This window comes from Sturnus vulgaris, chromosome 1, assembly GCF_052056855.1.
Source record: "Sturnus vulgaris isolate bStuVul1 chromosome 1, bStuVul1.hap1, whole genome shotgun sequence".
NCBI lineage: Eukaryota > Metazoa > Chordata > Aves > Passeriformes > Sturnidae > Sturnus > Sturnus vulgaris.
Window position 1 is genome coordinate 63115849 of NC_142243.1, and position 15108 is coordinate 63130956.

The following is a 15108-nucleotide window of genomic DNA, read 5'->3' on the forward strand; positions in this document are numbered from 1 at the left end:
AATATTAATAGTCAGCTTTGGTCATTATTCAGACTAGGAAAATAAATGGTAAAGAAAACATAGATTCTGCTCAGAACCAGACAGCTGGATGTTCAGAGAGTATTTTGATTTAATTTATAAATTCATCAGCAACTAAATTAACATCTAAACTGTAAAATAACTGTTGCATACAAGGTTTATCAGCAAATACCATTTACTTCAATAAATCCCAGAATTGATGTAGTAACACATTTATTGATCACTTTACCAACTAAAAATACAATTTTATACAGTCAGTCAACAGCAGTAACATACTTTATGAGAAGCTATGCTTTAACAAAATGGTGTTTAAAATATGGATTTCACTATAACTTGTCAAGCCAAGCTTTTACAGTGCTAATTAAAACAACTGTTGCACTTGAACTTTTTCCCTAAAACATCAACAATAATGTTGCAGACAAAGTAGCTTTTCCATTGTTAATGTGGGTTTAGAATTTAACAAGACAACTTCAAAAGGTTTAAAACATCCATAACATTGTCATTACTTTAACATTCACACAGATAAAGTGATACATTTAATACTTTCTAGCATTAATAAACAGTGTAAAAATATATTGCATATATATATATATATATATATAAATTTGTTTCCTTTTCCTGAAAAAACCTAGTACAAACTAGTAGTATATGATTCCCCCCTTCAAGTTTCTTTTACTTATTTTAAAGATTGAAGAGTAGTAGTTTTAAATTAACAGAAACAAAGACATGGAAATAGAGAATCACTGTTGTGCTCCCCCATAACCTCTTGTCATGGTTACTAAGCTTATTAACCCCTTGGTAATGGTGGTTCTATTTTTGCTAACACCAGTCAGAATTTTGGAACTGGCTGCAGTGGGGATAAGATTTTGCCCAGCGTGCTTTGCACTGGATGGTGCCTGGCCCCCTTTATCAAGTGGTTAAAAATCTTTGCTTAGGACATGTTTATCTACTATAGTTAAGATTTAGATGCTATGCTCAAGTTGTTCTTTAGCAATAATGAAAAGAAGATTCAGTGTTAAATTAGTGAGAAAAAGTAAACTTGTAAGGTTAAATGATCATGTAAAAATTTTTACCGTCTTGAAAGTTTCACAGTGAACACAGTAGGCTAGTACAGCTGCATGTTAATGTTTGCAATGCCTGCAATTAGAAATATTGCAGGTAATTATTAGCACACAGCAGCTTCCTGGTTGATGAAAGACAAATGAAAATAAGAACAAAAACTAGTAAGCTTCACTGAAGGTTTTTATCATAGTGTACAGTGCTCCAAGGAAGACTATGTCAAGACCTATATCCATATCCCAACTGTTTAATGATTAAACTTTAATTAGTGCTCTAGGTAATCAAAGACAAAACAGTTTTGCCTCCACCCTTTATGATCAGGTCCTGACAGCATGCACATCCAGATTTGTGCAAATGAAGAATCAAAACATCTAAATCGAATTAGAAATGGATGTTGGAACAGCATGGATTGATAAACAAGCTATCAAAGGAATAAAGCATAATGTGGATAAATAAATGGTTCATGACTGAAACAAAAATCAATCTCATTCAAAAATTATACTTCTGTATAAATATATATTTCTTCTCTAATATTTAAATCTGTGAAACATAACACCTTGCGAAGAATAAATTTCAATATACTTATCCAACATTGACCATTTCTCTGCTTTAAAGAATGTAAAGAAAAATTACTTTGTATTATAAGCATTGTACAAAAAAATTTCCCTGCTGCAAGAATTTGCCAAAGCTGATATATTCTGAACCCAGCACAAAGATTAAAAACAAACACACTTTTTGGCACCCTATAACTTGTTTTTGCCTATAATCTTACCTTTTCATACACTACAGTGCTAACAAAAGTAGTTTGCCAACACAATTTTATACAGGACATCAGTTTGTAGGTTAACTAACTTTACACAAAGTCTTTGTAAAGATCTAGTACATATTTAGCTTGAATATCACAGACATACACAGCATTTCAGTTGCATTAATATAATCCTATTTAACAGAGCCCAGGCTGCATTATTTCACATTATTTAATTATTTTGTTTAAAAATAGCATTTGAGCAAATGCAAGCATACAGAAACTCATCTGATGTAAACTGGAACTTCAAATAATTCACCACTGTAGGGATTCAGACTGCCATCTTTTTTCCTTATTTTATTGTTCATCTCTAAATGTAGCTCCTGATTGAAATGCAAAGATGAATGAACCGAATGACTGAATGTACTTTTAGGGCCACATTTTTAATTTGGTTGAGTCTAACTTTATTCATGTTTCTGATGTTTTCTGAAAAATGTGTGAAAAAATAGTAGAAAAATCTTGCATAAAGATAACTGGAGGTAAGGGGAAATTATCATGTGCAATATCTTTGAGACCTTTCCAAATGTTCACATCAAAACTCACTTTGTACTGTGCCATAAGCTTTAAAGTAACTCACAAGAAAGAGATGCTGTATAACTGTATTTGAAAATTAATTCATTGGCTATTTAGCTGCAATGGAATATGATAGTAGCTTATCATTTTTCCAAATCAGGTTAGTCAGTTGGGCATTTCAATGTCAATTTCTAAATGCAAAGTTTAAAGAGAAAAAAAAATCTCTTCTGTAGTTTTGCCCTCATGTATATCCATGCCCTCAAGTATTGCCTGTGTGCATGCACATGTGCATGTGCATGAATACAAAAGATAACTTCTTTTTTAAAAATTTGTTTCAGACTATCAGAACTGCAAATGTCTGTCAAGCATGCTCAGCCAAGAGGCTGGATTTTTCCCCCATTTATTTATGATCAGACTTACTCTTGCCCAAGTCTACTCTGACTGAATGATCAATTAGCTTGAATGAAATAAGCCAATTCAAATGTTTTCTGACAGCAAAGTCAAGAGGTGTATCTTAAACTTGTTTTCAAATCCACCTTCTCCATAGGGCTTTTGAAGCAAAATACCAAGGTTAATATACTGAAAAACATGATAAAAATAACAAATATATTAACAGATATTTCTCCCTGCAAAAATAAATTACTTTGACAATTAAGACGTGGAAGTTCTATCTGCAGTATTATTTTAATTCCAGAAGAATTATTCTTAGCTGGGACATCATTCAAAGCATTAGTTTTGAGTTGAGTGAGCAAGCATGAATGCAACTACAGGTTTCTTAGTAGTTCTAGGATTCTGAAGACCTAAAAGGATCAACCCTGACCATCATTTCCAGCTTGTATTAAGTAAGCCAAATGGGCAGTTTGGGGCTGCACAAAATGAGCAACTGAATGTTAAACGATATTTTATAGGTAAACACTCCAATGTATTAATTTGAAGTACTCTAGACTTTAAGAATCTCACACAAGTTCAAGAGCTGTTATTATGCTTCTGTTATTTACTTGTATAAAGGTCCAAGCAAGACTCGAGTCCCTAGGCAATGTATGACACTCCTGTTTCCTGTTCCCATCTCATTATACCTCAGCTTTATACTTACTAACAGATGGCAAACGACTGTCTGTTTATACACTGAGTGTCAACTTGCTTCACAAAGCTGGGGCAAAGGAAAATACAGGGCCCATGCAGAGCATAGTTTTAAATGGTTTCTTAAGAGCACTCAAGAGGAAAGCTTGTTTTCACCCTAACTCTCTTTCTCTTACTTTCTCTCCGTGGACAAACTCCTCTTGTCACGCTAAGTCTATGTTAGAATTGCTGAAGAGTGATTTCTCTCAGAACAGGGTAGACAGGTAAAACCATAAAAGCCTCCTTAGATCTTTACCTTCATGCTATGAAGGGAGAATGACACTGTCCCTAACCAGCCAAGCTGAACAGCATTGGCTGCAGGACTAGAGCTTGGCCCTAGTAAAATTTAAGTTTTTCATCAAGATTTATACAGTTTAATTACTTAAGCTGGATCCAAAGAGCATGTGTACACACACACAAACCTACACAAGTCTTGTGCATTACATTACTTAATACCAACTAAGTGACAAGCCAAGAACATAATATTCACACTACAAACAACATACACAAAGGTGTAGTTATTTTGGCACACACGCAAGGCTGACAGTCAGTTAAGAGGACACATATCAGTGCAAGGCAAGGTTACATCTGCTCTATCATCAAGGTAAAAGGTTTGCTCTTGGCCAGTGCAAACAGAGAATTGTTATTCACGGATGACAGGCATGTGCCCTCAGAATACATGCATCCCTGAAGGCAGGGTTATGTTTTGACTATCATACATGCAGGCACAAAGAATTAAAATTCACTTCCTAACTATGAAAAGCCTTACAAAAAAAAAAATCTATCAATTACAGCTGTAAAGTTTTGGTTTTGGAGTAATATACATGAGGATTTTCTCTAAAGATGGTTACAGATGGCTGGGATACCTATCACTTGCAAGTCAAACCCATAGCAGTCATTTGCCTTTTTGTTCTGCCTAATTCCAACTACCATAAAAATATTAACTGAGCCAATAGAGGGAAAATACAGATGACTGAAATGGTAATTTGTGAACAAAGCTTTGTAGAATGCTAAAAAAAAGTCAGGCTTTTTAATTTGCCAGAATTTTAAATTTAGATAAGGTCAGTAAGATACATACTTAAATTCAAAATATCTTTGAAAGACCATATCTATGCAGATGAAAAACGTAAGCTGTAACACATGAGTAGTTTTGAAAACTCCCTTTCCCTTCCCTAAACGAAAAGGAGGTAAGATGTATTAAAGGTTTAAAAAAATAGGGGCTAAATTTTGGCTATAGTCCAATATTCAACATTTCCCTTGGGATTCTAAATATTTGATTACAATTAATTACAACTGTTCATATAGGACTCATGAAACTGTGTGGTTTTTTTAATGTCTACTTCTCAGTAATGCTATTGTGATAGCTTTGATAACCACAAAGAGCAGGATAATAATTTTTCGTTTTGGCATTTCCATTTGCAAAACTCCCAGTGAAACTCAACTAAAGCTCATGGAGTAACTAAACTGAATTAGTAAGCAATCACTAATAAGAAATTCCCTTTTCACTGCTGCATATTTTACTTAAAAATGACGCTATTTTTAGAAAATTATTTGTAATGACTACTCATTTGCCTCAGTAAGGATTTTCATTTCTTGTCCTCGGTCTTAAAGGTTTTGATGGTCAGGTTAAGCTTCAGTAGACATACAGGTAAGGATTGTGTACTGCCACAGTACTTAAATACCATTTGAGTTTGTTCTTTAAGGCAGTTATTTCTAAAAGCTATCTGAACTTTCTGATCACATTTCTTTTGGTAGCATCTACTGTAGTAATGAAAGCAAAGATAACTAGGAACAACAGGATTTTATAGAAGATGTCACATAAGACTGTGCTACGTAGTGGAAGATGCTGAAAATCAAGCTGGACATTTAGATGGAATGCATTGAGATGCCTCCCAAAAAAGAGAGGACAGTAAACCTTTTTTAGGTTCCCATGTCCTTACTTCAGACATTACATTTAGTTACAGTCTGCAGCATGGTGCATCAGAAGACAATATGCTCTACAACACTCGAAGGGCTGAAAATGGGGCACATCCTCAGCTATCCTTTCCTGTCATCCTTGAGGTATAAGCTGTACTTACTGTCCTGAGAGTTGAGGGAATAGCAGATGAGTAGGAAAAAGTATTTTGCCTCATTCCCAAGCAGGCCTGGAACTTAAGAGCCAATAATCAAGCAAGTACTTAGGCTTTTATTTTCTTACCAATATTAGTGGAATAGTAAGAGCTTAAGTAGGCAGTGAACCCCTAATACACAGCTGCATAAGATGCTTTTATTCATAGCCATTATCTTTCACACCAAGCATAGTAAAAGAGAAAAACCTTTACTAAGTACTATCTTCCCAGCAACAACTTTCCTTTGTAACTGTCATATCAGAATGACTTCTTCTCATGTATCACTTTGAGGTTTAAAACTATCAAGACTGTAGAAACAAAGAAGAAATAAAAGTGTGTTTCTCAAAATAAAATACTGTTATCTGAACCATCTTCTCAGGTTCTGATCCCAAGCTTACTATGCCATTGAAAGAATTTCAAAGTTTCCATCAGGTCCAAATAAAGTGCTTTGGTTCATGGCAGGGATTTTATACTGCACAAGCAATGCAAAGTAAACTCTGGCAGAACCTCAACTCATTCCATCAGCCTCTTATAACTCAATTTCTAGACAGCATCAGCTTGGATCTGTCCACACTCTCAATTCCCTTGCATGCCTTCTATCTTATGAGTGCGCAGATCTCTCTCACTTTGAACTAATAATTTAAAACCTAATTATATCTTAAAATCTTTCTAACCAATCACTCCTCCTGTATGGAAACATTCTGGCATTACAGACACTCTGTATTTGGGTCCAGAGAAAGCCTGTCCTTTGTGTACCTAAAAGCAAAGTGTCACCTGATGTGCCAGACAAGGTAGATAGCTACCAACAAACAAACTCCCAGATCAACAGTGTGCTCTTGGACTCTGCAGTAGGCTGGACTTCACCCTTTAGTGAGGCTGGGTCCAGAACTTTTCACTTACCACTGAGTTATTAGTCAACTCTTAAAGTCAAAAGGAAAAACAGGGACACTGACTTTGCCTGTAACTCAGCTGAAGGATTCATCAAGGGTTGTAGGCTCAGCCTTTTTATTCATTAAAAAAACAGGACAACCCTGGAGCCAGTGATGAAGAAGGTTCTTTATGTTTAGACATTTTGCTACCATGCCAGACTAATTTAGCCACTGTTGGTGTCAAGTATCCTATTTTCAGCTTTGGAGTGTGATAGGTCCCCAATGCAACACAGGAGTGGATAACCTTTCATTCCTCAAGAACACTGGGAAAGGGTTCACAAAGCTGAATATTTTGCATCCTGAGCATCTTTACATACATCTAAAATCTTTCCAGGTAACTAACGCCATCCATGGGAAAATCCATTTAAATCTAAACAAGAGTGTGTGCTGTGTTTTGACAAACTTCCCTTCCGCTTAAAAACAAACATCAAAATAAATTATAAACAGACAAAAAGATGTCCAAGTCCACAAGGAAGCCCTTGCCTTTTGTTTGCTATTGTTCTTTTGGTTTTAGGCTGATGTATGGGCTCCAAAGGTCACTGAGGGCGAAGTTACAAGACAGGCAGCAATGTCAGCAGAACAAAACATGAACAGCTGAAGGGCTGAAAACCAGTGCTCCCTTTCCATACATTGGCCAAAACCAGACTGTTCACCTGCACAGCACACGACAGCACATACTGCTCACCTACTTATGTAGGTTTATGTACTCTGAGTTGGATACTGATATGGGTAGGGGGAGAGCAATACATCTATTAACCTCTATTCAGACTTGAACACGGAAATCAGGCCACAAGCTCTTTTTGAAAGAAAACAAGGCAGAATTGCAAAGAGCTGGTTTTGAATACTGAACATCTTATCTCTCCTAACTTTAGAGAATCAGAGTAATACGTCAAAGTACTTGTTCAGCTCTTGCAGAAAATCAGAACGGCCTTTTCTCTCCTTTTCAACCAATATTTAAAAAAGAAGTTATTTTTATTCCAATTAATTTATTTTGGCATTCTTTGGACCCCAGCTAGGTCACACTCAGCTGCCTGTACCTTAAACATGTGGGACTGGTTTTCCTAGTAACATTGGAAAGCCATTCCCAGCAATACTATTACTCCCAAGTTTGGCAGCAAGAGTGAACAGGGAATCAAATCCCTTGGCTTCAAATGAATCTATCCTAAAATGTAGTCCAGTTATAATAGTTTGGGGTTTCTTTGTGGGTAAATTGCACCAAATTACATAGATATTAATTGTAAATGTCCTTACTCCAAGGGGTCATAAGCTTTCCTTACGTATGTTAGAGCTTGAAGGGACTATGTGACAACATATGTGCAAAATAACGTTCATTTAATAGCGATCTGATTGGCAGTGTTTAGTAATAAACAATATTTTAAAGCATTATTATCTTAATGCCCCCTTCACTTCCAATGTGAGGCAGTGCAAACTTGAAAACAGACTGTGAAAATCCTTAACTAGACTTCCTTAGTAATGTTTTGTTCCTCACCTCTCAGGTTAGTACAATAGCTCCATTCAAATCCAGCCAGTCAGAACCATGCTACAGTACATACAAGAACAAGCACAAAGTATAGACAGGAGGAAAATAAGGGCTGGTATTTTCCAACTCTTTCTGTTGACATAAAATACTTCCGAGCCTATATTGTCCTAGAAATAGCTTTTTTTTCAGTTTTTCCATGGGTGGTATAAGACAATCACAGGCTAGAACCTAGTATATTACTACCACTTACTTCCCAATAGTATATTGTTGAATGTTTTAAGAAAAGTGCTAGATCCCATATAAGACATTTTAAAAAAACCCTAAAACAGTAGTCAAATTAAACTGCATAAATAATGGGATACTCTTCAGAAAGACTGCTACAAAAGATCCTCTTTTCAAGAAGTTCTCTTTGACATCATCAGGGCAACTGAACATTCAGGAATGTTTGAGATATTTTGCTTGAATTGATGAAGTGTGAGTATAACCGCTCTTGACTTTGGCTTTGTTGTTTGTTGGTTTGGGTTTTTTTTTTCCTAAAGCTCAACAAAATGATGTATTTTTCATACCTACATATTTATTTATTTTTGCCAATATATGCATGAGGAATGTAATGAAGTGGCATTGTGCTGCAAGTAGCTCAGCAGATGTTGAAATCAGTTCCAGTTCCTGAAGACAACTTCTTGACAACATAGTCTCAACATTCACAAAAACCAAAACATGTGGGATTCATAACATCATCCTTACAAATATATACTCTATCCCCCTCTGTGCTGTAAACCCTCAGCCTTACTTGTTTCCTTGTACTTTATGATCGTATGTGCCTGCATGCTTATAACCAGATACATATCCTGAGTTATCCACCAGATCTTCTCGGCCAGCTCTGCCTTTTCCTTTCCCACTGGCATCAAACCTCTCTTTGTGAGAACCGGTGAATTTTGAAGTATCTGTAAGGCGTGAAACAGTTGGAGATGCAACAGTTTTCTATTGGAAGATAAAAAAGAAACAAAACAAAAAAACACATCAGAAATCAGCTATTCTTAATACAGATACTTTTACATGCTACCAAGATTTAAATCTTTGCTAATGACAAGGAACTATGCAAATACTCATTCTCAGCAACAGGATACAAGAGATGTTTGTTTCTTACCATTACATACAGTGACAATAATAATGTAGCAGAAAAGAAAATAGCACAAATTATGTCAAAACCTTTTGGTAGAGACTTCCAGTATGAGATACTTTTGATTAATAATCAAGTTCTAAACACCAAAGATACGTAGAAGCTATATCTCGACTTCACATTTTGAACCATGTTCAAAATCCATTATGTCAACATGAAAGCATAAAAGCCTTGCTCCACCAATATCGAAAAAGTATTCCAACACAACTAGAATTCGTTGCTTCAAAAGACAATTTCATTCTACACTCTAGGATTCATGAGAGAAGTAACAAACTGGAAGGACTGAAAGTTATTTCTTATGTTAGCAAATTAGCAGTCTATGAAATGGCATTGAGCAAAGACTTTCCTTCCACTGAGTCATATCAGGCTCCTCAAAAATCAGTTTTGTTGTGAGGCAAAAAAATTTGATTATAGAGACAGAAAAAAAATTATTTCACATAACAATATAGAAGCATGATAACCTGTGTGCTCAGACTAGGAGAAGCCTCTTTGATTCTTAAATTTATATTTTAAAAATCAGGGCAAGATAAAACAAAACAAGACTTTTGAGCTAAAATGAACAAAGAGTGCTAAAATCTGGGCATCTTTTTTATGTGCACCACTTGTCACTACCTGAAAGAAAATGACCACTGGAGCATTGCTAAATGACCTTTAGGGACTTCTGTTTTGCAGTCTTAAGAGTACTATTTCCACAAGTGGTTATTTTTCTATACTGAAAAAGTAGGTATCAAGACAATGCTAAGGAAGAAGTATTGGTCTAATATATACAGTTTACGTGTTCACATTGACCTGGTAGCACCTCATAACCAGGAAAACTCCAAATGCAAGACAAGGGCAATATATTCAATATGGAGTTAATTAAACTTGAAACATATTTTCTTTCCTTGTATTTAAAAACCACTACTTTACAGAAAATCAGTTTATCTACATGTGCATACACTCTCTACTGTCACATCCACAGAGAAGTCTCAGAAACTCTAGTTGACTTCCTTTTCCTTTAACAAATTCATTCTAAGGACAGACTGCTATTCTGAGAACTTGCAATGGTAAACTTAATCACTATTTCAAAAAGAAAAGACTATAGTTTCTGCTCCTCTGTTTCAAAGGTGTGGCATGAAATGCATGAAATTTTCCTCAATACACAAACTACAATAAAAACATGAGAATTTTTATACAGTAAACATTTAGTAACATACATACTAAAACTTGTTATGTAACTTTAGTAACACACATACTAAAATTTGCACACATACTAACATTCAAGAAGAAACAGTAAAATGAGGATTAATAGAATGACTCATGTAAAGAATGAAGGATATTTCCAGGAAACTATTCCCAGTGGTAAACTTGAGAAATGTGGTATTTATATCAAGACACCTGCATTCTGATAAGACCACTACACACGACTTAGAAGGTGCATCTTTACAACAAGATGATAGCAGCGTGCCACACAACCTCTTCCTTTTCTTACTAATCTGTAGGGAAAACATGTTTCAAACCAGCAAAGAAAACTGATGATGGGCAACAGCTTGGCAGGTTAAAAAATATGATCTTTTTGTCCTGAAAAAGAATTAATCAAAACCTGAAACCCCAGCACAAGGAACAGCACAAATCCAGAGCAAGAACAACAGTGATCCCACATCCAGTGGTCTTTCAGCCCAAGACAGATCAGAAGGCTTCCTGCATCCCATTTAATGCTCATGTGAAATTAACATTAAAGGTAGTAGCTGCAAGGCAAACATTTTTTCCTCTAAATTGTTTTTTACTAAGAACCGCAGCCTTTTCCTAAGTTGCATGTCAAGTCACTGATTTGCCCCTTCCCACAGTAACTGAAATTCTCTTGATTTGCTGTTGGCAAAATTTCTGTGAAAATTTTACACCTTGTTTCCAACAATACAAAATCAAAGCAATGTTAATTCCTTGTACGTTAAGTTCTCATTCTCTGAACTGATATATCTGTATAAAAGATCAGAGGTGAGATGCCACTACAAGGCTATGCAGAATGCCTCATTTCTCCTTTTTCTTCTTCTTTTCCACCATTCTTACAATGAACGTGTATACATTAAAAAGAAAATACTTCTTTCTTTTTAAGGTTGTGCTAAGATATTTTAATTCAAAAACTTCTTTGTAAATACAGAGTGGAATAGACAACAACTTCATATCCATCCTGGGCTCCTCAAACAGAAGCAGCTAGTGGTACTATATATCACAGAATCGTAGAAAAGTCCTGTGACTGAGCACTACTGAAAAAAGCCTTGCTCCATCATCTTTGCACCCTCCCTTCAGGTATTTATATACACGAATGGGATTCACCCTTGAGCCTTCTCTTCTCCAGGTTACATAGTGGCAGCTCCCTCAGCCTTGCCTCATAGGAGAGATGCTTCATTCCCTTCATCATCTTTATGGTCCTTTTTTGGACTCTCTCCAGTAGCTTATCAGTCTTCTCCTGGGGAGCCTAAAGCTGAATGCAGGACTTCAGATGATACTTCACCAGTGCTGAGCAGAGGAGAAAGAACACCCTGTTTGCTTGGCAATACTTCTAATGCAGCTGAGATACCAGCAACAGTCCATACAGCAAGAACATCTCTCTGGTTCCTGTTCAGCTTGGTGTCCGTGAGGACTTCCAAGTCCATTTCAACCAATCTCCTTTCTGTCTGCATGTACTGGTGTGTGGGCTCTTCTTCACCAGTTGCAGGAATTCACAGTGCTTGCTGAGCTTGTTGAAGTTCCTGTCAGCCCAGATCTCCAGCCTGTCAGGTCTCCCTGGATGGCAACCATCCCATCTGGATCACCACTCCTCCCAGCTCTGTGTCATCAGCAAATTTACTGAGAGTACACCACAGCCTATCACGAAGGTGATCAACGAAGATGTCAAACAGGACTTGACTCAGAATGGACCCCTTTCCATACAGAAAACCACTGTTTTCCAGCCTCCAACTAGACTTTGCACTGTTCATCACCATGCTCAGGGCCTAGCCATTCAGCCTGTTTTCAATCTACTTCAGTGTCTGCCCATCCAGCCTCTACAGCGATAGCTTGAGGGGTTGTGAGACTCTTATAAGAGACCACATCAAAGGCCTTACTGAAGCCCAGGTAGGTGCTGTACTACTCTCTACTCGGGCAGTCATTTAATTGTAGAAGTTTACAGGTCAGTCAAGCACAACTCTCCCTCGGTGATCAGCCATGCTCATCACTCTGGATGACTTTCTTGTCCTTCATGCACCTGGATATGATTTCTACGATTAGCTGCACCATTACTTTCAGTGTCTTAACATGAAAAGTTTATCCATAAAGATTCCTCTATGAGCTGATGACTTATTTTCAGCGAACAGTATGAACTGAATGTGCAACCAACTGTTTTTATCAAAATGTTTTTTTCTATTTCTGTACAAGAAAACCAAGTTTGTGGACTGAACTGGATATTGAGCAAAAGGCAAAACCAATTGAAAGGATGGTCATGAGCTCATTCTTCTCTACAACCATCTGCTCATTATTAATTGCACAAGGGTATGGAGAGGCAAATAAAAAGTGGAGGGTGTGGGGGGAAAAGGTGAGCATCCTTCTTAAGTGAAGAAAAAAATAGGAAGAAATACAGTGAAGAGCACAAAGCTGGATGAGAACAGTTTGCACATTAGCAAGTTACTACTCTCTCTTCTTTTTCAGAATGGATCACATACAAATGATTCTGCCTTGTCATATAGCAATTCTGCTTGAACTGTTCACTATCTAGAGTAAGTTACATAATCTCTCTAGTTACATTATTCTAAAGACAATAAATTCCTTGGGGCCAGCCTCCTCACTTTTTTTTCTGTGGGACCACAGAAGCCTTCATTTTCTATCTCTTATTTGCACATACAGTTAACCACAAAGTTTCCATACCACAGAAGGTGCCTATGAACTTCAATTTTTTATTTTAAAAAACTTTCTCTTAGGAAGAAAGTTTTATTTAGCACAACAGAATCAAACAATCATTTAGTGTTTCAAATTGAGTTTATTCATTTTTAGTGCATTTTTTCTTAGTAATTCAGTATTTTTCCTCACTTTGTGTTAGTGTCTACAAAGAAGTGCTGCTAAGACAGCAAGGGGCTTGGAGCATGTGACACTTGTAGAAAAGATGAAAGGAATGTGTTTATCAAGGCTCAGAATAAAAAAGGGAGAGACAAATCTTATTCCTGTCCTCAGCAGAGTGGTTATATTAGAAACAGAGACAGTTCAAAAGTAAACAATAATTGGCATGATTTGGAACATATGAAATTCCAACTAGACACATGAGAATTTTTCACCACTGTGGTTGGTCAAGCCTGGAAAGAGTGGGGGATTCTCTGTCCCTGAGGATTATCAAAACTTAAAATTACTAAGTCACAGAACAATTTAAGTTGGAAAGAACCTTTGAATATTAAATCTTTATCTAGCATAAAGCCCTGCTCACAGAAGGGTTCAAACAGGCTTACACAGAAATTTCTCTGGTCAAGTCCTGAACACCTCCAAAGTTCCACAGCCACCATGGACAACTTATTCCAGTGTTGGACCACAGTGCAGGTAAATAAACAAAACAAAACAATCCAACATCTCATAGAAATTCCATACTACCAATAGTCCAACTTCTGTCTGAAACAGCCCTCATACCAAAGACAGGAAGTGAAAGCAGTAGTCTTTAAACTCTGGAAACCTTAACAAATGCCACATTCCTCCCTTGCCCTTTCTCAAGAAGATAATTCTGCAAACTTACCCAGATTTTGCCTACTGCCTCAAGATAACTAACGAATCAAGGAGCAGTTTACAGAGGAAGCAACACAATCCATTTCATTATTTTTGAGAATTTGAATTAGTTCCAGAAATGTATTATCAGCCCTTAGGAAACTGAAAAGAACTATATCAAAAAGGAAGTGAGAGTACAGAAGTCAAGAACATGTATTTTGTCTACTGCAGTATAGAAGTATATAGCAGTTTGCTGAAGAAAAATATATCCACTGAAAGCTCTGCAGCTGCACTGGCTTGGCTTGTTTGCAGCAGGAAAATTGTATGAATTTTTATGGACTCAAAAGACCCCAAAAATTAACTTCTCTGGCAAAAGGCTAGAAGCATCATGTGAAGCTAGTACCACAATCATGAAATTAAGGTAACAGCGTGACACTGGAAAATTTCCCACACTTCCAAGACTTTTCCTTCCAGAACAAAGTTGAGGCAAAGAAGAGGAAAGACCATTCACTGCTGCCAACGTAGTGCTCCCCATTTTCTGTCAGCACACATCTCCATCCCTTCTTCAAAGCTCACAGTTCAAAGCCCAAGCAAATGCCACAAAAGCAAAGGGCTCCACCAGCAGGGCAGGGCAGCACCACATTCCTGCAGCTGCTCAGGGCTCACTTCTGCAGCACCACAGCCCCTGGCGAGCTTGCGGGAGCTCTGTGCTGGGCGCCTCTGCACACACCACGGCACCATCCCCAAAAAGGCTCTCCAGAACCCATTCTTGCGAAGGAAAAGCACTGAGAAAACCTCCTGGACAGCAGGAATATCACAGGTTTAAAACAGACCTCAAGAGTGCCCTCGCTTTCGCAATGAACTCTTGGCTCCACTCAAACAACTTTGCCTCAAGGTATTTTCCACCGCTTGCCATCACCAACAAAGATTTGGGTTTGATTTAAAGCTGCTCCACAGCTTAGGCAGAACCTTATTGATGCAAAACCCTGCAGTAGGGGCTTCTGTTTGCTTTTCTTTCCTGAATTACAAATGTCCAGATAGCACAGAAACAATCCCTGCCTGCCTGAGGGACTGACTCTGTCTTTTCAGCAATCAGTGCTGGGAGTGTTTATTGCTGCCAAAAACAAGGGTGACAGGCAGGAGGGGAGCTGCTTTTGTTACTCCTCACCAGAAGGGTACAACACCTTAGCCACACTACT

At 37.2% G+C, this 15108-nt stretch overlaps 1 protein-coding gene across 1 annotated transcript in view; it reads right to left on the reverse strand.

Moving 5' to 3' along the window:
• Positions 1–214: 214 nt before the first annotated feature.
• The window catches only part of TPPP (tubulin polymerization promoting protein), a 63141-nt gene continuing 48247 nt past the window's right edge, over positions 215–15108 (reverse strand). Inside the window, exon 4 of the mRNA XM_088168234.1 lies at positions 215–9012. Within this exon, the coding sequence (XP_088024360.1) occupies positions 8818–9012 (195 nt within the window). The 3' untranslated portion in view covers positions 215–8817. The remainder of the gene's footprint in view (positions 9013–15108) is intronic.